At 63.9% G+C, this 22813-nt stretch overlaps 2 protein-coding genes across 8 annotated transcripts; both read right to left on the minus strand.

The window, feature by feature from the left end:
- Positions 1–100: 100 nt before the first annotated feature.
- ABCA7 (ATP binding cassette subfamily A member 7) lies at positions 101–17427 on the minus strand. 7 transcript variants are annotated; one of them, XM_063403191.1, is made up of 50 exons: positions 17348–17427; positions 16519–16777; positions 15722–16012; positions 15512–15605; positions 15168–15309; positions 14958–15085; positions 14772–14893; positions 14504–14698; positions 14317–14406; positions 13999–14224; positions 13757–13896; positions 13568–13684; positions 13251–13430; positions 12966–13174; positions 12692–12868; positions 12285–12507; positions 11960–12181; positions 11650–11854; positions 11463–11579; positions 11117–11288; positions 10836–10967; positions 10604–10743; positions 9331–9468; positions 8991–9202; positions 8797–8869; positions 8342–8544; positions 8179–8227; positions 7913–7975; positions 7171–7325; positions 6898–7022; positions 6724–6822; positions 6349–6544; positions 6133–6227; positions 5913–5945; positions 5470–5575; positions 5313–5387; positions 4809–4978; positions 4565–4742; positions 4364–4479; positions 4065–4209; positions 3854–3977; positions 3633–3765; positions 2793–2913; positions 2622–2684; positions 2427–2533; positions 1368–1713; positions 1188–1291; positions 994–1086; positions 658–895; positions 101–582 (listed from the first exon to the last, which is right to left on the minus strand). In XM_063403191.1, the coding sequence occupies exons 3-50, from the start codon at positions 15785–15787 to the stop codon at positions 442–444; spliced, it is 6798 nt and encodes a 2265-aa protein (XP_063259261.1). In that variant the 5' UTR covers positions 15788–16012; positions 16519–16777; positions 17348–17427; the 3' UTR covers positions 101–441. The 7 variants fall into 7 exon arrangements, with proteins under 7 accessions (XP_063259261.1, XP_063259260.1, XP_063259264.1 ...); XM_063403190.1 differs by having other exon boundaries at positions 16519–16828; positions 17348–17412; XM_063403194.1 differs by lacking the exon at positions 17348–17427 and having other exon boundaries at positions 1368–1502; positions 1572–1713; positions 16519–17307.
- A 1124-nt stretch (positions 17428–18551) lies between these two features.
- Positions 18552–22788, minus strand: CNN2 (calponin 2). Its single transcript, XM_063403339.1, has 7 exons — positions 22630–22788; positions 20350–20471; positions 19968–20034; positions 19743–19880; positions 19472–19588; positions 19059–19205; positions 18552–18982 (listed from the first exon to the last, which is right to left on the minus strand). Exons 1-7 carry the CDS (start codon positions 22690–22692, stop codon positions 18716–18718), a joined length of 921 nt encoding a protein of 306 aa, XP_063259409.1. The 5' UTR covers positions 22693–22788; the 3' UTR covers positions 18552–18715.
- Positions 22789–22813: the final 25 nt, after the last annotated feature.

Consider the following 22813-nt stretch of genomic DNA (forward strand, 5'->3'; position numbering starts at 1 on the left):
CGAGGTCGGCGGATCCCCTGTGAGTTGATGTTCGCCTGTGTCAGGGGAACTCTGCTGTCCCGCTGTGCCCCTGCCCTGTCCTTTACTGCGGTCGCGTTGTGGTGAGTGCAATCGAGGCCCCCCGGCAGTACCGTGTTTTTTATTGAATTGCTCTGTTACAGCAAGCTCGGCTCCGGTGGGGAGCAGCAGGGTCCCAAGGCCAGCCCCAGAGCCCTCATCCAGCTCAGCCCCCCACAGCGCATCAACCCCACCGCAGGGAGCCGGGGCCAGCCCTGTCCCGACACTCTGACTCTCCTCTGGGATGGTGGCACCAGGATGTGCCCAGACCTCTTCTGTGCAGCCATGGGGGTCTGAAGTACCCCAAAGCCCTGTGACCCTGGCTCGTGCTGCGGTGACAACCAGGGAGGGGTCTGTGAGGGTCCATGGGACACCATGGCCCACTCAGACGGCGCTCTCCTGATAGCTGTCATCCTCCAGGAATTTGCTCAGCCTCCTCCCAGGGCTGGGGTCCACATCCTGTCCTGAGGCTGTGACCTCCCCGGCATCCCCATCACTCTGCTCCTGAGCAAAGTGCACGAAGACCTGCAGGAATGTCATGATGAGAGACAGCACCATGGGACAGGGCCACCACACCCTCACCCTTGCCTCCCCTGTCACCTGGTCCAGCGTGGTCTGGGACACTGAGTAGTCCTCTATGTGGCAGGGACCCCGGTTGGCGGCCAGAAGGCTGAAGACGGTGGCCAGGGAGGTGACACGGGCGGGCAGGTGGTACTGCAGCAGCCCCCCGTGCTGCTCCCGCAGCACGATGCCGGGGAAGTGCTGCTGCAGCAGGGTCTGCACCGCCGCTGGGCCAGGGCCCCCCGCCCGCACCACCACCGTGTACCCATCCCCAAACCTGCGGGGAGAGGGGACACTGCTGTCAGGACTGGCCATGGCCACCACCCTCAGGAGCACCCCTTAGCCCCCAAACCTGTACCCCCTTAGCCCTGGTACCTGTTTTTGAGGTGCTGGACGCTGCCCAGGCAGCGGAACCGGCCGTTGACCATGATGGCCATCCTGGTGCAGAGCGCCTCACACTCCTCCATGCTGGGGGGGCACGTGTGAGCCCCCCAGGGCAGAGGGACACTCCTGTCCAGGGGGTTCCAGAGGTGCTCTGTGGGGGCTGCGGGCCCCAGGTGGGGACTCACCTGTGGGACGTGAGCACCACGGACCGGCCGTCCCGGATGACGCCGAGGATGCGCTCCCACAGGAACCTCCGCGCTTGTGGATCCATCCCCGTTGTGGGCTCATCCTGCAATGGCCCCAGCCCTGGGTCAGCCTGGGCAGGACCCTGCTGCTGCTCTGGGGCCTCCCAATGCCCCCCTCACCAGGAAGACGACAGGGGGGCAGCCCAGGAGGGCGATGGCCGTGGAGAGCTTGCGCTTGTTGCCCCCGCTGTACTTGCCCGCCGGCCGGTCTGCGTGCGGGCCCAGCCCCAGAGCAGTGATGCCCCACTGAGCCACCTGCGAGAGACACAGGGGGTGAGGCTGGGGGCTCCCCGTGGGCTGGGGAGGACGGGGTGCAGGCCCTACCCTGGGGGTCTCCTCCTCCGGGACCCCACGCAGGCGGCTGTAGAACTCCAGGTGCTCCCGCCCTGTCAGCAGGTCCGTGATGGCGTCAAACTGGGGGCAGTAACCCATGTGCTGGTGGACAGACTGGAGGTCGCTGAGCACACTGCAGGATGGGGACAGGTGAGGATGGGACAGGGAGAGGTGAGCACGCTGCAGGATGGGGACAGGTGACATGGGACAGCGACAGGTGAGCACGCTGCAGGATGGGGAAAGGTGAGCATGGGACGGGGAGAGGTGAGCACACTGCGGGATGGGGACAGGTGAGGATGGGACAGGGAGAGGTGAGCACGCTGCAGGATGGGGACAGGTGAGGATGGGACAGGGAGAGGTGAGCACGCTGCGGGATGGGGACAGGTGAGCATGGGACAGGGAGAGGTGAGCACACTGCGGGATGGGGACAGGTGAGGATGGGACAGGGAGAGGTGCGCACACTGCGGGATGGGGACAGGTGAGGATGGGACAGGGAGAGATGAGCACGCTGCAGGATGGGGACAGGTGAGCATGGGACGGGGAGAGGTGAGCACACTGCAGGATGGGGACAAGTGAGCATGGGATGGGGAGAGGTGAGCACGCTGCAGGATGGGGACAGGTGAGCATGGGATGGGGAGAGGTGAGCACGCTGCAGGATGAGGAAGTGTGCCAGGGATACTGTGGGAATAGGGACAAGCGGCTGCAGGGATGAGGATGAGGATGAAGATGAAGCAGGCTGCAGGACAAGGGGCCAGGAAGAGCACAGGGTGGGGACAGAGATGATGGCCTAGATGCTGTGGAGACATGGAGAGGATTCCAAGCCGTGGAGTCCCTGTGTTCACCCACCTGTGCCCCTTCAGCCAGGCCTCTCCCAGCGTCACCTCTGTGTCCCCCGTCAGCATCTTGAAGGTGGATGTTTTCCCAGCACCGTTCACCCCCAGGAGGCCAAAGCACTGTGGGGGCAGAGCAGGGTCACTGGCAGCCCTGGCCCTGCCCACAGAGCTGTCTGTCTGTCTGTCTGTCTGTCCATCTGTCTCTCACCTCCCCAGGGGGGATGGCCACACAGAGCCGGTCCACGGCCGGAGCCTTCCTGTGCCGGTACACCTGCATGGAGGAGAGGTGGCACTGGTGGCACCCTCCTGTCCCTGCCACTGGGGCCAGGGCCTCTGGGTGGGCTGGAGCTCACAGCAGGGTCCAGCTCCACGCACCCACCTTGGTCAGGTCCTTCAGCAGAAGGAGGTGGCCGTGCGGGGGGATGCTGCCCACCCTCGCCCGCTCCCTGGCCACGTCCCTGTCCTCATCCCCCAGCGAGGGCAGCTCCAGAGCTCGTGGCCTGTGGAAACAGTGGCAAGGGCACATCCAGGACTGTCCATCCCCCTGAGCACTCCCAGGGTGCTGTGTCCAGTTCTGTCTCCTCAGTTTAGGAAGGACATTGGGTACTGTGTCCAGTTCTGTCCCCTCAGTTTAGGAAGGACACTGGATGCTGTGTCCCGTTCTGGGCCCCTCAGTTTAGGAAGGACCTTGGGACATTTAAACATGTCCAAAGGAGTGCAGCAAGGCTGGTGAGGGGCTTGGAACACAAGCCCTGTGAGGGAGCTGGGGTTGTTTATCCTGGAGAAAAGGAGACTCAGGGGTGACCTTATCACTCTCTACAACTCCCTGAAAGGTGTTTGTGGTCAGGTGGGGGTTGGTCTCTTTTTCCAGGCAACAACTGACAGAACAAGAGGACACAGCCTTAAGCTGCACCAAGGGAAATATAGGTTAGATATTAGGAAAAAGTTTTTTACTGAAAAGGTGATAAAGTACTGGAATCATCTACCCGGGGAGGTGGTGGAGTCACCATCCCTGGATGTGTTTAAAGAAAGATTGGATGTGGCACTTGGTGCCATGGTTTAGTTGAGGTGTTAGGGCTGGGTTGGACTCAGTGATCTCAAAGGTCTCTTCTAACCCAGTGATTCTGTGATCCTGTGATTCTGTGATTCTGTGATCCTGTGATTCTGTGATTCTGTGATTCTGTGATTCTGTGATTCTGTCCCCCTGGCCCGTGCTCACCCCAGGCGCAGGAAGAGGCGGTGGTACTGCAGCAGGAGGGTGAAGAGGAAGAAGACGATGCCCTCGATGGCCATGGCAAACATGTTCTTCCCTGCCAGGTCCCAGGACAGGGGGGACACGAAGCGCTTGTCCCCTGCAGGCAGCGAGAGAGGGCGTAGGAATAGGGGACCCCCGTGCTGGGCTTTGGGGAGGGGGAGCAGCCCTGACACCCCCAGACTCACCGAACCTCTCAAAGGCATCGGCCATTGCCTGGTTCTTCACCATGTCAATGAGGCCTCGGCCCAAGCAGAAGTGGGGGAAGATGAGGAAAACCTTCTTCAGGACGCGGTTGATGTCATTGAGGTTCTGATGGGGCAGCAAGGAGACGGGTGGAGGAGCTGGCACTGGCCCTGCAGGGAAGGGATGGGGGGTCCAGGGCACCCCAAGGCTCACCTGGTCCACAAAGAGCTCCAGCACAAAGGTGGCCACGCTGCCGTTGATGCCGATGAAGAGGTTGATGCAGGTCAGGGCCACGTAGGCGGTGCTGGGGATGCTGAAGAGGAAGGAGGCTGGATACATCAGGGGGGTGATGGACCATCTGCAGGAGGGAGAGGCAGAGGCTGGCTGAGGTGTACCCCCCAACCTGGGGGGCTTGAGACAGCACCCACCCTCCCAAGCACCACAACCCCCTCACCCCAGCTGCCCCCAGCCCCACAACCCCTCGCCCCTGCTGGGCTCTGCTGCCCCGTCACCCGTAGAGCAGCAGCAGCAGCACCAGGGAGGGCAGGTTGGCCGAGGACACGTAGGATTCCTGCTGGAAGCAGAGGAAGATGAGGATCACCAGCAGCGCGGGGACCAGGTAGTTGCACTGTGGGGATGGAAAAACCAGGAAAGGGGTCAGGGGTGGGACCAGACCCCTTGGAACTGCTCCTTGTCCCCATCCCCATCCCCACCATGTCCCAGGCAAAGTTGCCCAGCCAGTAGGTGATGGGCTTCATCCCGCTGACGAACTGAAGGTGCTTGGCCTTGCTGACCCGCTCCTCAATGAGGAAGACCACGAAGCTGGCTGGGATGAAGGACATGGCGAAGATCACGCAGATGGAGACCAGCACGTCCACAGAGGTGGCCATCCTGCCGAGGAGGGGAGAGCTCAGCAGGGGCCAGAGGGGGCTGCGGGACCCCCTCCCCAGCACTCACAGGGCGGCCTCGGAGAGCTGCTCCTTGGTGAGGTTGAGGGGGTGGTTGGTGGCCGTGATGCCGAAGCGCGCGGGGTCAGTGCCGGGGGGCAGCCGGGCTCGCAGTAGCCCATTGCTGGCCACGTTGAGGAATGAGACCATGGCGTGCCAGCCCTTGTTGTTGAACCAGACCTGCAGCATGGGGAGGGCCGGGCGGCTCAGAGCCCCCCACCCAACCTGGCAGCACCCAGTCCCACCAGGAGCATCCCCCACCCAATCTGGCAGCACCCAGTCCCACCAGGAGCATCCCCCACTCCCCGCCGGGCAGCTCAGAGCCCCCCACCCAACCTGGCAGCACCCAGTCCCACCAGGAGCATCCCCCACTCCCTGCCGGGCTCCCGCTCTCCTCCAGCCCCAGCCACTCTCAGTCCTTCTTGGGCTGCTCCAGCCCTTGAGGGGACACCACTGTCACATCCCTGCTGCCCCCCAGCTCTCTCCCCTGAGGGACCCCCAGCCCTGGGCACACCTTGATATTCCTGCGGGCATCCAAACCCTCGATGAAGCGGCTGAGGTTGGCCAGGAGCCGGTCGGAGGGGCCGCCCTGGGTGCAGGAACACCGAGTGAGGAGGGGTCTCCCGGCACTGGGACCCCAGAGCTGAGCCAGGGGCTGAGTCCAGCTGTACCGGGGTGATGTTGAGCAGCACACGGAGCTCCAGTGCTGCCTGATCCACCTCCGCTGCTGAGGGCAGGGCCTGGGAGCTGCCGGCACCCAGGGAGAAGCCGCCGTACCTGCGGGAGAAACGGGGCTCCCAAACTTGTTGGAGAGGCTCCCACTGCCAGCGTGCCAGGAACTGGGCTTGAGGATCCACGTGGGTCCTTCCACCCCACGAGATTTTACAATCCTACAATTCTATGAAAGCTGCCACCCATTCCCCACTGCCACCCTTGTGCAAACTCAACCCTCCACTCGCTCAGATGCCAGAGGAAGGGACACAGCAGAGGGCTGAAGGTACACCTGGATGATGGCTCTGCCCGGGGCCCACTCAGGCTCTTCCCAAACCCACCAGGGATCTCCTTTCTCCCTCCACCCCTGGCTGTGCCAGGCCCCAGAGTCTGCCCAGCTCACCTCTGCTCATTCACCCACTTCTTGTTCCTCAGCCTGAAAGAAACGAGGTGGGGGGAGACAGAGGAGAGAGAAACCCCCCAAGGGGACATTAGGGCAGCACCTGCTCACCCAGCCACATGTCCCCAGCAGTGTCCCCTTCCCCCAGGTGTCCCTGGGGTGTTCCCTTGGTGTCCCCACAGTGCCCCTGCAGTGTCCCTGGTGTTCCAGCCCCAGCACTCACTCCTGACGGATGATCTGGGGATAGGTCTTCACCAGGTAGTCAGAGATGTTCCTGCCCGTCAGGTTCTGAAGGATGTCTCCTGTGCCCCTCTGCACCTGTGGGATGGACAGACGGGCTGGATGGACACCCAGCCCTGTGGCATCCCTGGAGCATCCCCTGCCCCCACAGCCAGCACTGACGGAGCCCTGAGGCTGCCCCTGCTAGGCTGGGGGTTACCTGGGGTGGTGGGAGCCCCCCGGCCCCCTCAGGACACTCAGGCAGCATCCTGTGTGCCCCTGGCCCGCTGCACTGGCAGGGGGGGGACGGCTGGGCCTGTGTCCAGTTCCCACGCCGCAGCGCTTCCAGCAGGGCTGGGGGGGCTGCAGGGGTCGAGAAGCCGTCGGGGTGGGAAGCTGGGGGGCACAGCCCTGTCCTGGGCACCCGGGGAGAGATGAGAGACCCCCGTTACCAGCCTGGTGTGAGCCAGGGGCGCCGGGGAGTGTCAGAGGTGCCACAGCATCACACCAGGTGGCAGAGCTGCTCCGCGGGCAGGTGGGCACTGAGGTGGGGGCCAAGCCCCGGCTGCCCCCCGCAGCCCCCGCGGACACTCACGCCTTCCCCTCCTCCTTCATGCACTTGGTGCCGAAGCCGGGCTCAGCCAGGAGCGCGTCCAGCAGCCGGGCTGTGTCGGGGTCTCCCGGGGCGTCGTTGCTGCCGGGAGACGCAGCAGTGAGCTGGTGGCAGTGGGGGACGAGGGACACGGCGGGCAGAGGGCTGGGGACACACCTGAAAAAGGTGAACTGCTGCCCGTACATCCAGGGCTGGAGCTGCAGCGGCGGGTACTTCCCGAAGGGCGGCACGATGAGGCTGAAGAGCAGCGCGATGCACACGAACACGGCGGGGAGGACGATCTGAGGAGGCCGGGGAGGGGTGAGGGATCAGGGTTGGCTCTGCCCCACCCTGCCCCGTGCCCTGCCCCGTGCCCTGCCCCGTGCCCTGCCCCGTGCCCTGCCCCGTGCCCTGCCCCGTGCCCTGCCCCGTGCCCTGCCGCATCCCCACCTGCGCGAAGAAGCCGCGGGTGCTGCGCCGAGCGTGGAGCATCCTCTTGGTGAAGAGAGCGCGGAGCTGGCGGCCGGTGAGCGCCCAGCCCCTCACCCTGCCGCAGGCCTGCCCCGCCGCCCCCCGCAGCAGGTCCGTCTCCCGGGGCTCCTCCGCTGCCGGGGCACAGAGGGGTGTGACAAGGGGCCGGTGCCAGGCGCGGCGCGGGGGGACAGGGAGCTGGCAGGGATATCCCTCCACCCCAGCAGGGATGGGATGCTGCATGCAGGAGCCCCCAGCCCCCCAAACAGCCCCCAGCTCCTACCTCGCCGGGCTCCTTTGGCTCAATGTAAAGGAGAGGAGAGAGGGGTTACGGCCGCGCAGGGATCAGCACCCACCCGGGGCAGAGCTGGTGCCCCAAACCATCACAGCCCCCCCAGACCCCCGTGGCTGCCCCACGCCAGTTCTCCCTCCAGGATATGCTGGCTGTGCCCCCTGGGATTCCATGTCCCATCCTGCACAGAGCTGGGCTCCTCCAAACCCATCCTCATCCCAGATCTTTGCTCTGGGGACGCCCCAAAACTGGGGGACAGCTATGCTGCACAAGGGTCCCTGAGTGTCCCCCTCCTTGAAGGAACACGTGCCTGAAGGAATGGACAGCTGCCCAGATGGACAGATGGACTTGTGCCATCTCCCCAGCCCAGGGGCTGGAGGTGGAGAGCACTCAGCAGCAGCTCAGGACTCCCACCTCCCCCATCCTTACCCAACTCTCCATCGGCCACATCTCCATCCCCTGTCTCGCCAGGGACTGCTCCTTTCACGGTGCCTGACAAAATGAGAACAAGATGCCAGGGCAGGACCAATACTACAGGTTGTGACACCTCTCTGCATCCACAGGTGCTCCCAGCAGGGACCCCAGCCCTGGCAGGGACACACAGGGTGCTGGGGGCACCCCACCCCTCTGCTCTGGACTGCTGAGCACCTCTCCAGCCCCCCCTGTACCCCAGAGCTCAGATCCACAGTTTTTACCTGTGGTGTCAGTGTCCAGGGCGGTGTCCTCGGCCACCTTCAGGAAGATCTGGGGGTGTGGCAGGGCTGGTGTGAAACACACTCCAGCACCCACAGCCCAGTGAGGGGAGCCCCCTGGTCACGGGCACCCCGGGAGCCCCTTGACCACAGCCCCCCTGGGTACCTCTTCCAGGGTGGTATCAGAGATGCCATAGCTGGAGATCCCCAGCTCCCCCAGGTGTGCGTCCAGCTCGCGGAACAGCTCCCCGAAGGCCCCGTCCCTGGCCCCGCTGTAGGGCAGGACAAAGAGCACCTCGTGCCCGATGTCCTCCACCAGCCGGGAGCCAGGGACCAGCTTCTGGATCAGCGCCGACAGCTGGGCCACATCTGGAGGGATGGGGAGGGCTGGAAACCTGGGGCAGGAGCTGCTGGCTGGCACAGCTGGCCACAGCTCCACGTGCCCAGCATTCCAGCCTGAGGGTCCCCAGGGGAGGTGGAGGGGATGAAGATCCCCTTCTGCACCTCCAGTGAAAGGGAGAGGGGCCAGATGCAGGGCTGTGCACCCCCAGTCTCCCTGGCTGAGGGGGAACAGCTGGGGGTGACACTGCGAGGAGTGTCACCAAGGGTGACAATGCTCACCCACGGCGCTGGCGTCACTGCCCCGCTCGCTGCCCAGGCCCGTGTCACTGCTGTGCTCTGAGTCACTGCCATCCTGCAGGAAAGGGTGGCTGGGAGCCTGGCACCCCACAGCAGGAGCTGGCCCCCAGTGCCCCCAGTACCCTGGAGACACCGGCTACCATTTGAGGGATGACCATCAGGGCAGAGGGACACACCTTTTTGGTGACACCGGGGACAGTGCCAGTGCTGCCGCCTGTCCCGCTCCTCTCCCGCTTCACCAGGGTGAGGTGGTAGCCGGTGCCAAGCCTGGCCTTGAGGAACAGGGGGGACCCGCAGCAGCAGAGCCGGCCCTGTGAGATGATGGCGGTGCGGTCCCCCAGCAGCTCCGCCTCGTCCATGTAGTGGGTGGACAGGATGATGGTGCGGCCTGAGGACAGGAACGGGCATGACCCCAGACCCCCTTGTCACACCCCCCCATTGCAGGCTCTCCCCACCAGCACATCCCCCCTGCTCTCTCCAGGCTGGGGGGGCTCGCAGGGTGCCCCCAGCCCTGACCTTTGCGGTATTTGAGCAGCAGCTCCCAGATGCTGCGGCGGGAGAAGGGGTCGACTCCGGCCGTGGGCTCGTCCAGGATGACCACCCGGGAGCCACCCACGAAGGCGATGGCCACCGAGAGCTTGCGCTGCATCCCGCCTGCAGAGGGACAGCTCCGGGAGGCTCGGGGCCACCAAATCCCTCTGAGGCGCCCAGCCTGACCCCACATGTGTAGAATTGCATTTTATTGAAATGGTTTGCTCTGGCTCACCCCTAGAAAGTGTATGGTCTGTTACCTCCCTGCAGAATTGTGTATTTGTAACTCTATTGGCTGAAGAATCTATCCGTGCTCGTTTTGAATCTCCCTGATAAGAGTGCAAGGAGAAGTAGGCTCTCCCTCTTTGCCCTGGAGGCCTCCAGAGGCTCTGCTCCTCTCCCTTTCCCTCTCCCCTTCCCCCTCTCCTTCCTCCTTCCCCCTCTCCCTCAGTGACCATGTTGCCTTCCTAGGGTCGAACTCCAAATAAATCCTCATCTCATCAGCATCTCACCAACTGTGAAAAAGTCATATTGTGTGGCTCTATGCAGATATTTACTATATGTAATATGCTAGGTCGAAAAGTTATGCTGTATTAACATTTGAATAATATAGTGAATGTAGTTTTTGTAATTAACAATAAGTTGTACAATAGAAGATGTATATGTGTGTGATATTTTTTTTTGCTCAAGAAGAAAAATTCCTCAGCACAGAGATAACTTTCACAGGGGCCCCTAAACCTTCTAGTGAAGAAGAATTTATGGCCTCTTATCCACAGATCCTAACTTTCTCAAGGACGTATACTGTCATGCATTTTTTTTTTAATTAACAGAAAGCTTTTGTGACAAGAAACTGCTGAAGATTACTTGTTTTATGTAAGATATGAATAGTCATAAACCGAAGGCTTAAAAAGGAAAACTTCTCTTTGTTCTGGGCCCTTCTCCTTCCTAGCCTTTGTCTGGAAGGGAGGGGGGACAGTAGTCCCAGGCTACCTTCTTTGCTCTTATTGTCTCATTATTTGTCCTGTCTCTGAAAACTTTTTGAACTTTTATTATTGTATTAATTTTTTTGTAACCAATTTTTATTCTTTAATAAATTTTCATAAATTTCAAAAAGCGAGTTATTGGCGTTTATTACACCAACAATCTAGAGTCTCCTTGCCTACCTGCATGCAAATAACAATGAACCTAGAGCCTGGGGGTCTCCCGGGGAACCCTCCCTGGGGACACCCCCTAAATCTAAATTCCAACACGCACGCACCTGAGAGGTTCCTGGTCTGCTCCCGGCGTTTGTGCAGCAGCCCCGTGTCCTGGAGCAGCTGCTCCATCTCCTCCTGCACCTGCTGCTCCGAGAGCCCCTTCAGCCGCCCGTAGAACCAGATGTGCTCCTCCACCGTCAGGCTGTGGGGACAGGGGGAAAGGCAGCGTGAGGGGCACAGGGAGGGAGGGGGGCAGCTCTGAGCTGCTCCCTGCTCCTCCCCAGCCCTGCGTACATGTCGAAGAGCACGTTGTGCTGGGGGCACATCCCCATGGATTTGCGGATGCTGTCGATATCGGAGCGGATGTCCCAGCCCAGGATATAGGCAGTGCCCGAGGTGGGGGGCAGGAGGCCGGTCAGGATGGACCTGGAAGTGGTGAGGAAAATGGGTAGTGGAGCACAGGAGCAGCAGGGCTTGGGGCCAGGGTACCCTGTCCTATGTGGGGCTCAGGTGGGGACAGGGTCAGGCTCAGCTCCTGTCCCCAGCCATGGCCATGCAGCCCCTCTGTGGCTCACATGGTGGTGGTCTTTCCAGCGCCGTTGTGGCCCAGGAAGGACGTGATCTGCCCCTCGTAGAAGTCCAGGCTCAGCCCATTGACAGCCACACGGCCGCTGCTGCCATAGACCTTCACCAGGTTGCGGATGGAGACACCGGGCTGGAGTTCGGCAGGCGGCTCCTCCACCAGCACTGGAAGCCACCAAGGGGTCACATCCCCGGCCAGGACCCCTTGCTGGGGGCAGGACCCCTCCCCATGGGGTGCAGAGCCCTCCACGGGGGAGCAAGGGCTGGGCTGGGGGGCTCCAGCCCTGCTCCACGGCCACTGCCCTCAGCCACAGAGCTCCAGGGTGGGCAGGCACTCACCCTGGGGTGCAGTGTGGGGTGCAGCATGGTACAGGGAGTGTCCAGATGAGGATGACTCTCCAAACCAGTAGCTCTTCAGGAAGGGGAAATTCCAGGGCTTGGGAATCCCATACTGACCTGCAGCAGAAGGGGCAGAGTGGGGCTGGGGCTGAGTGGCAGCTGGGGGGGTCAGGGGAGCTGCACTCACCTGGGAAGACGCCCTCGAGGTACCAGGTGGCCAGGCCATAGAGGACAGCGTCCAGCAGCAGCAGCCCCATGGCTGCAGCAAAGCTGTACGGGTCACCTGGCACAGGGCTGGCAGCCAGGTTGTACCACTGGATGCCCACGCCCTGCTCCTCATAGAGGGAGAAGTAATCACAGCCGAAGCCGAAGGCCACGGGGGACAGCAGGCTCTGAGGGCAGTGAGAATGGCAGTGTGGGCAAAGATTGGCCTGAGGGGTGCAGCCCAAAGCCCCCCGCCCCAGGGGCGTTGCAGAGGGGCAGCTCCGGGCGCTCACCACAAGGACACGGATGGGGAAGGTGATGTAGTCGCGCCAGGCGACGCACAGCACGTAGGGCAGGTACAGCGAGAAGTAAATGATGCCACCGCACGCCGAGGCCAGGTTGGCACGGGGGAAGAAGGTGCTGATGAGGAAGCACTGGCTGATGGTGGCCACCGAGAAGGTGCCGAGGAAGAGGAAGATGACTGCTGGGTCACTGTAGGGCAGGATGTTTCCCAGCTGTGGATGGAGGCAGATTGGAGCCTGTGGAGCCCCCCACGCTGGCTCCCAGCCCTGATGTTCCCTGTGTCACCCAAGCTGTCCCCTGAGACCTGCAACCTGCCTTCAGGATGAGGACAAGGAGGGCGGAGCTGAGGAGGAAGGGGATGAAGCTGCTGAGGAACCAGCTGAGCCAGAGGATCCCGCTGCTCAGCCCCATGGTCTTCATGGTCTCCTTGAGACGCGTCTCCTTCTCGTGCACCACCCCCTTGATGATCATGGCCACGGAGTAGATCCAGGCCAGCGTCATGAAGAGAGGCAGCGAGCGATTCAAGACCCTCAGGAACCTGGGGAGATACCACCAGACATTCCACCCTTAGCTCAACACTTCTGGGCCACTGTTGGGCCAGGGACACCAGGGCATGACCAGCCCTGTGCCTCCTCCACTGCAGGATGCTTGGATGTGTCCCCCATGGCAGCAGGGGGGTCACTCAACAGTCCCAGGGTCCAGGGCTGCCCCTGCCCACTTACACATCGTCCACATAGCAGGGGTAGGGCATCTGCTGGACGTAGACCCCAGTCTGTGGGGCAGCCCCAGTCTGTACTCGCACCACCGCCTGCTCCACCAGGTCCTGAATGTAGACGAAGCCCCCCCAGACGTAGCGCAAGTCACTGAAGGGATCAGCTGCAGGGCCTGGGTCCCAAAACCTGGGGGCAGAGCACGGTGCTGGGACCAGGGATCTCCTGGCAGTGAGCACAGGCTGCTTGGCTGCCATGGAGACAGGCAAGGTGGGCATCCCCCAACCTGTCCTTGATCTTGTTGGTCCTCGTGACATCGTCGATGTCCATGCGGATCTTGTAGCGGACGTGGGGTGGCAGTCCGGGGGCCGTGGCGTTGATGGGGGGCTGGAAGACCACTGCTGCCCAAAACTGCTGCTCCTCCAGCAGCTCCAGGGCCCGGGCTACCAGCTGGTCCTCAGTGGCCACTGCCTCGATCTTGTCCAGGCAGACACACTGTGGGAGGGCAGGTAGGGCTCAGCGGGCACGGGTGTGCAAGGGGCCAGCCTGTCCCCAACGGGGTGACACACACCTCCATGAACTGTGACAGCGTCCTCAGGACTGCGTCCACATCAGCATACACCTGGTGCCAGGTAAGGCCTGGTCCCCCCACTGGCCCGGCCAGGAATGTGGCCAGCTCTGGCAGCTTCCAGGAGGTGCCATTGAGGAACCCATCCAGGAGCTGGGCTGTGCTTGGGGCCAGCAGCAGGTCCTGCAAAGCACCAGGATGTGGGAGGCTGTGCAGCCCACCCTGCCCCAGCTGAATCCCACCCCAGCTGCCCCCTGGCACATCCACCTTGCACCCCACAGCAACCCCGTTCCCAATGGGTGGAGCCTGGAGTGACACACCTGGAGCACCTGCATCTCCAGGCTGCTGTTGAGGATGGTGTAAATTCGGGGTCCCAGCTCCTGCCAGGCACCCCCCAGTTCCCCCAGCACTGCCAGCTCCCGGAAGGTCCGATTCACCTGTGTGAGGGAGGTGAGGCAGGTCTGGGACCTCCCCCAAACCCCCCCAAGCCCCCCGCAGCCCTCACTCACCTCAGCCATGACCCTGTCAGGGCCAGGCCCGGGTGGTGTGTACAGGATCTTCCCCACAAAGAGGGGCTTGATTCCCCGCCAGAAGATCTGTGAGAGGGGGCTGGACTCCAGGCTGAGGAGCAGCTCCCGGCAGAAGGGACCTGGGGGTGCAGAGCTGAGCCCTCACCACCAGCCCCACACCACCGGCCCCCACTGCTGCCCCCCACAGCCCCCGGCTGAGCCCCCCACAGCCCCCCACTCACTGGTGCTGCCTGAGGCCACAGGTCTCTGCTCAGAGCTGTTGCGGTCCAGGAAGGCTTTGACGTCGTTGTCCTCGTACCAGTTGAGGGAGGGGATCCTGAGCCCCCCGCCCTCGGGGTGGCCGCAGGCGATGCGTGACAGCGCGGTGAAGGCACCCGTGCTGGTGTTGGGGGCCCTCAGCCCCACAAGCTCCTGACGCAGCTCGGCCAGGCTGGTCATGGAGGAGACCTGGGGAGAGTGGGGTGAGAGTGGAGAGGGGCAGTGGGGGCCAGGGGCACTCAGGGACACAGTGGGGATGGGTAGGGGAGTGAGGGGTGTACCTCCTCCATCAGGGATGCTGCATCCCGCAGGAAGCTGCCCAAAGCTTCCACGGTGCCAGTGATTCCGCCCAAGTCTGAGCTCAGCTGCTCCTGCAAGGGGACATGAGAAGGGGGTCACGGCCCTGCTGGGAGGGCCAGGGGTCTCTGCCTCGGTGCTTTCCAGAATCCAACCGCGCTGGGGGCTCACCGTCAGGAGTCGTGGGAAGTCCATCTGGGAGAGGAAGGAGCCCTCCATGGCACGGAGCTGGGAGCTGGGTAGTGCGCAGAGCCCTTGCTGCAGGCTCTGGGTGGAGCCGGCGTCGCCGCCCACCAGGAAACCCCCCAGGACCGAGGCGTTGCAGACCAGGGTCTTTAGCGGGAGGCGAATGCTCTCCAGGGAGAACTGGAGGGAGAGGGCAGTCATGATGCGGGCACCGGGAGTGGGCACCGGGAGCGGGCACCGCGCCGACACTCACGATACGGGGGCTGAGCCGAGCCCCCATCAGCTCATCCACCAGCTCCGGGGGCAGAGATGTGTTGGTCCGAAGGAACTGGGAGAAAGTCTCGTCCTCTCTCAAGTATTCCCTCACCGGCAGAGCTGGAGGAGCAGGGGTCAGACACGGGGTCTCGCTCCCCCTGCACCCCCCGCCCCCGGTGCTCACCCCTCCGCTGATTCCCGCTGTCCCGGAGCCGGCGCAGGGCGGGCAGGAGACGGGCGAAGCTGCGCAGGAGGCGCTGCCCGTGGCCGCGGAGCAGGACCTGCCGGGCTTCGCTCAGGAGGCGGGAGAGGCTGCGACACGGGACACGGGGTGGGCCATGAGACCCCGGCCCAGCCCCGCTCTGCCCCGCAGCTCCCCGGCCCCGCCGCTCACATGGAGCCGTCGAAGTTGCCCACCACGCCGGGCGCCTCTCCCGCCGTGGGGTGCCGGAAGCAGGGGTTGTTCATGTTGCAGATGATGCCCTGCAGCCAGGGCAGGGTCCCCGCCGACGGCAGCGCCTTGTTGGGAAAGTGGCCTGCGGGGGAGGCAGGCAGGTTCAGGGGGGCAGTGCGGGACCCCCGGGACCCCACACACACCTGAGCAGGGAGATGCCAGCGAGCCCCCACCCTGTGACCACCTCCCGTGTTTGTCCCCGCGGTGTCACCCCGAAGGGCTCGCGTAGAGGGGCACACAGAGGGGTCTCAGCTGGCTCAGAGGGTCCTGCGGGGGACACTCACACTCGTGCTGCTTGAAGGGTGGGTGGGATCGCCGCACTGAGATCAGGATAAGGAAGAGGAAGAGGGGCCACAGGATCTCGATAGCCAGCTGGATCTGGGGGAGACGCAAGGTTGGTGGGGGCCCCGCTCTCCATCAGTGTCCAGGGTTCTGCCTGCCCCTTTGCCAAGAACCAGCGGCTCTGGGTAGCCCCATCCCAATCGCCCACTCACCCGCTGCCGCCGGCGGTAGGTGAAGTTCTTCCAGAGCAGCAGCCCCAGCTGGGTGCCCACGGCCATCGCGGGGGTCGCGGGCCCCGCTCAGCTCCGGCTGCGGGTGAGAGCAGGGGGGACAGCCCCAAGCTGAGGGCGACGGCTGGGCTCTCACTTCCCTCGGCTTCGGAGCTTATCACACCCTGGGCACGGTGCCGGGCACAGGGCTGAGCTCCGGGGCCGGCAGGAGCCGGCCGGCATTCCTGCAGCAAAGCTCCTTTCCGGAGCTAAAGGCTCAAATCACATTCTTTCCTAAACCAAAAGCACCAGAGTTGGGCACGAGCTCTGTCCAGGAGCCAGGAGCACGATTCGCACCCACCCCGGGCACAGGGAGCACTGCAGGAGTAGCTCCGGGCGAGCTGGGCAGCCCGGGGTAGGCTGAGACCTGCCCGTGCCTCAGTTTCCCCGAGAGAGGGATGTGGGTGGGGCTCTCATCAGCTCGGGAGCGGAATTGCTCCGGTGCAGTGGGCTCGAGGCGCGACCTCCGACACCCGGACCCCGCGGTGAATTCCTGGGAATTCACCCACTCGTGGAGCGGGGCCAGCCGCTCCGGGGCCCGGCAGCAAAGCTCCGCCAAGGCTGCTCAGTGACGAGCCCAGCGGCACGACCCAGCCCGCCGCGTTCCGCCCTGTGCACCCACCCGCGCCCCGGGAGAACCGAGCTCCGGGGCGGTTCCCCGGTCACCGCGAACCTACGACACCCCCACCCCCGACTTGCCCCCCGTTTTTCCCCCTGGGCCGAGGGAGCAGAGCACTCACCCGCCGACCCGCGCTCGCCGCCACCCGCCCGCGCCTGGGGCTAAGCCGGGTCCCGGGCGCAGCCGGGATAAGCGGGCACGGGGCAGCGGGATTAGGAAATCCGCCTAATCGGCCTGCGGGGCCGGACACGAGTGGGTCCGGGGCCAGGATTCCTCCGGGGATGCACCGGGGTCGGATGGGGTGACACGGAGAGAAAGAAGCAGCTGCCGGGGTGGGGGTGACAGAGGTGTCTGTCCGCATCCGCTGGAACCGGAGGGTGCTGCGGAACTGTCAGTCAGGGGGAGCCCCAGCCCGGCGGGGGCGGCGGCTCCTTTCGGGACAAAACAACCACAGAATCCCTGGATCCTCCCGGGGGACTCGCGTGGGAATCTGCTCACTCATCTCACGTGGACAAACACACCGCATCGCTGCAAGCGGGAGCTCGGCGGACCCCGCGACTCCGGCAACCGCCGGACCAGCTGCAGCTCCCGGCCCCGGTGCCCTTCAACCCCGTGCCCCCCAGCCCGGTTCGGCCGCACGGAGCCCCTCTCTGGGCGGGGTGCGGAGTCACCGGGAGGCGGACGGGCCGGGAATACGTGAGGGCAACCCAGAGGAGACACCAACAACCCAGGAGGACCATGGGGACAGCTCGAAGGGACGATGAGGACAGTCCAGAGGGGACATGGGACAGTTCAGGGCTATGATGGGGACACGGGGATAACTCCGGGGGGGCGGGGAGGCACGAAGAGCTTCAGGGGGACTCTGGGCGGCCGCATCCGGCCGAGACCAGCAGCCGGGACACAGCCTCCTCTCTCCCCCCTCGCAGCCCCCGGCCCGGGACCCCCGTTACCTGATGCCGGGGTGCGGCCTCTTTAAGAGACCCCGCGGCTCCGCCGGGCGCGCGCAGGCCCCGCCCCCTCCCCGCGCTACAAAGTAGCCGTGGGCGTGACGTCATGGGAACCGGCTCTTAAAGGGACAGGTACGGCGGGGGGGGGGGGGGGGGGAGGAGTCCCGCCCCCGCCCCACCCCATCCCACCCCACCCCACCCTTGGGATCCCCCGCCTCGCCCACCCCACCCTTGGGAGCCCCACGAAGCAGCGCGGCTCTTCGAAAAGCAGCATTTCGCCCCAAAAGGTGGATCCCTTCTCGGACAGGCACGTCCCGTCCTGTCCCGTTGGCACTGTTAATCACTCATCTATCAACCGCGCATCTTTAACCCCGCAGCCCGTTCCCGGCTCCCCTCCTCCCCCTGGGACACGCAGCGTCCCGCCCCACACTCTGGCACTCCGGGGGTCTCACCCAGCTCTGCAGCCCCCGAGGCACAGAGAGACCCGCCCGAGCCCTGACGGGGCGCCTGCAGCAGAGATCAGCTCCTGTTTATGTTGAAAGGGTGTTGTTTTTTTTCTTTTTAATAACAGGTTTCAGTCTGAGAGCACCTGCATTAAAAACCGCACGGGAGGGGAGATGTGGGAGGGAGGAGGAGATGTCGATGGGCACCAGCTGCACTCGGACACCGCCCTGGTGCAGGATGCAGCTCTTGGAGCCAGCCTTGGCTCCAGCCTGCGCGATCACGTTGCTGCAGCACTGGGTGTGCCGGCTGTGCCAGGCATGCCGGCTGTGCCAGGTGTGCCAGCTCCCGGCCCAGCCCTGCAGCCATCACCTTGAAAACTTGGTCCCTACAAGTTCTGCAAAATGGGCATTTCCAGCGTTTAGAGATCGCACCAGAGCGTAAACCTGTGCGCACACACATTCACTCCCAAATGCATACTCACAACCCTGAGGCCACGCAGTCCCTCCCAGATGTGCTTCCCCTGTGTTCCCCCCAGTCCCTCTCCTCCACAGGGCTGAGGAGGGTCCTGCCAGCACAGGGACGAGCAGCAGCACCAGGGGCAGCCACTCCTGCTCCTTGCTGAGGGATCCAGGGGCATCACAGGGGTGTGTGGTGGGCGCTGGGTGCGTCAGAGGTGACAGTGTCCACTCCCAGGTGCTGCAACATCTGCCACCTTCCTGCTGCCTCAGGCTCTTGGGGCTCCTAGAGGAACCATCTGGGCTCCTCTCTAGAAACAGGGTCTTTATTTCCTTGCTCAGAAAAATAGATTCATTACCAAAGTTAAAAAAAAAAGAGTTTTAAAAGAGGGAATGATGGAAGTAGAGGCTGGAATGTGGCTGGCAGTGGGGCTGTACATGAGATGGCGCGGGTGGGGCCGAGCTGTCCCACTCAGTAGCTCTCCTCCTCCTCACGGTAGTAGTGGTACCCGGGGGGGTCCCCGCTCTGGTCACCGGCGGCGTTGGCCACCTCGCCCTGGCTGCCCTGTGGGCAGTACTTGGGGTCGTAGATCTGGCGGCCGAGGCCAAAGACCTGCCCGCTCTGGTTGGCGCCCTGGTTGGAGCCCATCTGCAGCGACATGGAGGAGTTGTCACACTTCTCTGTCCCCATCTTGGCATCGTAGATGTGCCTCCTGGTGCCAGGAGCCGTCATGCCCACCTGGAAGGAAGGACAGCATGGAGCAGGGCTCAGCTGTGGTCCCCCCATCCCTCCCCAGCCCGGCGTGGGGGCTCACCTGACTGGCACACTTGTTGGTGCCCATCTGGAGGCTGATGGTGGAGTGGTCCATGGGTGGCAGGATCTGATTTTTGGGGTCATAGAGGTGCCTCCGGGTGCCATAGGCCGTCATGCCAGACTGGCTGGCACACTTGTTTGTGCCCATCTGACAAAAGGGGTGTGGTGAGGAGTGTGTGCTGCCCCACCTGTGCCCCTTCTCCCCCTGTCCCAGTCCCTCCCAGCCTGGGGGGCACAGCCAGTGCTCCCTAACCCATCCCAGGCTCCCAGTCAGTGAGTGCTGGACACAGAACCAAGATGTTCCCAGACCCCAAGGACACTTGAGGCACCCCATGCCTCACGTCCCTCCAGCAATGCGAAGAATTTGATAGAACTGGGCACCCGGACCCCCACCCCTGGGACCCTGTGGCCCACCTGCAGCCCGATCACACACTGCCCAGCCTTCATCTTGGCCTCGTCAAAATTCCTCTGCTGCTTCTCCGAGTACTTCACGCCGATATCCACTCCGCTCTGCAGCCCCTTCGTCTTGGCCTGCCAGGAGAGGCTGTGAGGAAGGACGGGGGTCCCAAACCCCCCCCCCACTCCCTGCACAGGGGGAGCTGTGGGGTCCCATAGGCACCACCCCAAACTGGGGGTCCTCATGGGGCTGCAGCCCCTCCCAAGCTGCTCTTCCCCACGTGCTCACCATTCCCGCCAGTGCCAGCAGTGACACCTGCACCTGCGTCAGGTTCCCGCTCTCAAAAAGGTCATTGGCTTCAAAGAGGTCCACGGGGTTCATGCCATAGCTGGCCATGGCCTTGATGAAGTTGGAGAGGTTCTCAAGCTGTGGAGAAGCAGAGGGGTGAGCCCTGGTGGGTGCCAGCAGGAGGACACAGGAACAGCAGGAGGGTGGCAGCAGAGCTGCACTTACCTGGTGCCAGTTCTGAGCCGAGCGGTTGATCTTCCTCACCGAGTTGGGCTGCAGCTTGTTCATGAGCCTGGAGGGAGGAACGGGGGCATGAGGCTGTGGCAGGAAGAAATCTCAAGGGGCTGCAGGGCATGGGTTCCTTTCAGGAAGGTTGGGAGCCCAGGCCTCCCCCATGTGAGGCAAATCTCCCCCCCAGGTCCCTGTTTGTCCTCAGGGCTCTCCCCAGATGCAGAACCTTGGGGGTGACTCTGGCAGATCCCACTGACAAGGATTCAGCCCACCCTTCCCAAGGGCTGGTGAGGGTCCCCTGCAGGTTTGGTGTCCCCCATCTCCACCCAGCTGGAGCAGGGGCCAGGGCCATGCTCAGGACTGCCCCGGGACTCACTCGCAGAGGATCACCCCATCCTTCAGCCCCTTCTGGAAGTCGGGTCCGATCTGTTTTCCTGTGACGCTCTCGATCCACGTCCGCAGCTCGGCCTCCTTCTGTGGGTCATACTTCTGGGCCAGCTGGGGGGGCAGTGGGGGCACAGCTCAGGCAGGGCCCCAGCGTGCACCCCAAACCCCTCACGGGGACAGATCCCCCCTCCCTGGGAGGGGAACGGGGACAGGAGCAAGAGGATGACGTTGCCAGCAGACGCAGCAGCTTCTGAACCATTCCAAAAGTATGAGAAGGAACTGCCCATGGGGTTAGAGGGAAGTGCCCCCCCGGATTTGGTCCCTCTCTGTCGTCTGGAGCCCGTGGGAGCTCAGCTCTGAGCCCCGGGGGTCCTGGCCACTCGATGCTCTCCCTTTCCCTTCCAGCTCCGCCACAGATTCCTCGGTCACCGCGGCTATGCCAGGAATGTGGACGCCTCCTCCCAAATGGAGACCAGCTGCCAGGGCCGGCAGCATCTCCGGCAGCGTCGCCTCGGCCCCGGCCCGCAAGGGAAGGGAAAGTTCTCCTGGCCTGGGGAGGGAAGGGCCTGGAAACCCCCAGTGCTGTCCTGCCCAGCACCCTCTGATGCTCAGCTGGCACCCGAGGGTGGCCACAGGGCAGCCACCAAACCTCTCACCCATCCTGTCCCTTCCTGGTCCCGTTATGTGCTGAGGCCATGAGGCATCCTGGACACAGGGAGACAGTGGGACAGGCACAGTCCAGCCCCGCTTTGTGATGGGGAGACACTCCAGCCCCAAATGGAAGCTCGACTGATGCAGGACACAGATCATCCTCAGGCCACCACGTGTGTCCTGGCTGGGGGATTCTGCAGTCCCACCAGCTGATTTTCTGGAGTGTGAGCAGCTGAAGCCAGTTCCTCTTTCCTCCCCACGGCCAGCTCGAGGATTTCCCAGGGCATGGGGGGAGCACAGTGAACAAGCCCCAGAGAGATCCCACCAGAGCCCAGTCTGCAAGCGCTTGCACAGACTGGGAGCGTGTCACTGGTTTAACTGGTTCCCAGTGGGTGATGTCACCTTCCCCAGACACACCGGGGTAGTCGGACTGGCTCGTGTCTTGCTGAATCAACGCGAAGCACCAAGAGCACGCAGCGGCCAGGCCCTGGCGCGTGTCACCCTCTCAACTGGGGCAGCCCAGCCCCGGGCAGGCCAGGGCCCGTCTGCTCCCCGTTACGAAATGCAAATCCCCTGTGAGGCCAGGTAAGGAGTGCCTGGCCACGGCCACCACATCGTGCCACCACGGCCACCACATCGTGCCACCACATCGTGCCACCACAGCCACCACATCGTGCCACCACGGCCATGGCAGCCACGTGCCTGTCACCACTTGTCCCTTCTGCTGCCTGCCCTGGCCCCGTCCAGGTGTCCCCGGGCAGAACACACTCAAATCACCGCACACCTGCCCCGGGGTGAGCACGGCTCGATCTCTGCTCACTGGAGCTGGGCACAGCACGACCACCCGGGGCTGCTGTGTCCCCTTCACCCCCCTGGCCCGGCAGGACGTCCGTGCGCTGTTGAGGGGGCAGGAGGGTGCCGGCAGTTGCCTGCACCCCGCGGCACCCGGATCCCTCCTAGGGGTGCAAACAGCTCAGCCGGAGGCTCCTCTCCTTCCTTCCCCTTCTGGCCCTTCGGCGGGAGAGTCACCGGGGCCCCAAGCCGCATCCCCAGCCGGCCGCGGGGACGCTGCCAGGCCGGAGCATCCCGCAGAGCGATGTGGAGCCGCGGGGAAGTAGAAAGTGGAGACGCTTCGTGGAGCTGGTGTGAAGGGAAGGGTCCTCTGCGGCTTGCCAGGGGCAGGAGGAGCCACAGCGGCCACCGCACAGGAGACACTCAGCCCCGGTCCCCCAGGACACCTCCCTGGGACCCTTTAAGCAGGTTCAGGGCACCCCGAGACTGGGAGAGCAGCTTCGGCATCCCCAGCCCTCAGAGACCTCGGTGCACTGGGTCCTTCAGTTCCGCATCCTCCCGGGAAGCCCCGGGTTTCCACCTTCCCGGAATCCCCCAACTTCTCCACTCTTGGCCGGCTTTGCATTCCTGGGGCATACCGGAAAAACCTCCGCCTCTCCAGAACGCGGGATGCAACCGGGACGCCCCAGCAGCACCGGGATGCTCGGCTCTCCCGGGCCTCCAGGAGCACCGGCAGCCACAGCGCCCGGTGGCCCCGGTATCCCCCAGCCCTCTCTTCACCCCCGTCCGGTGGTCCCGGTACCGCCCGGCCCCCGCCGCGGCTCACCCGGTTCTTGACTTCGGCGGAGAGGCCGTAGGACGGGCCCTTGTTGAACTGGCAGCTGCTCATGGCGGGGAACGGAGCCGGTACCGGAGCGGGCAGCGGGCAACGGGGCCGGTACCGGAGCGGGCTCGGGCGGGGCGGAGACGGGCTCGGGCCCGGCCCCCCCGCGTTGATTGGACGGGGCGAA

This window comes from Prinia subflava, chromosome 8, assembly GCF_021018805.1.
Source record: "Prinia subflava isolate CZ2003 ecotype Zambia chromosome 8, Cam_Psub_1.2, whole genome shotgun sequence".
Classification (NCBI taxonomy): domain Eukaryota; kingdom Metazoa; phylum Chordata; class Aves; order Passeriformes; family Cisticolidae; genus Prinia; species Prinia subflava.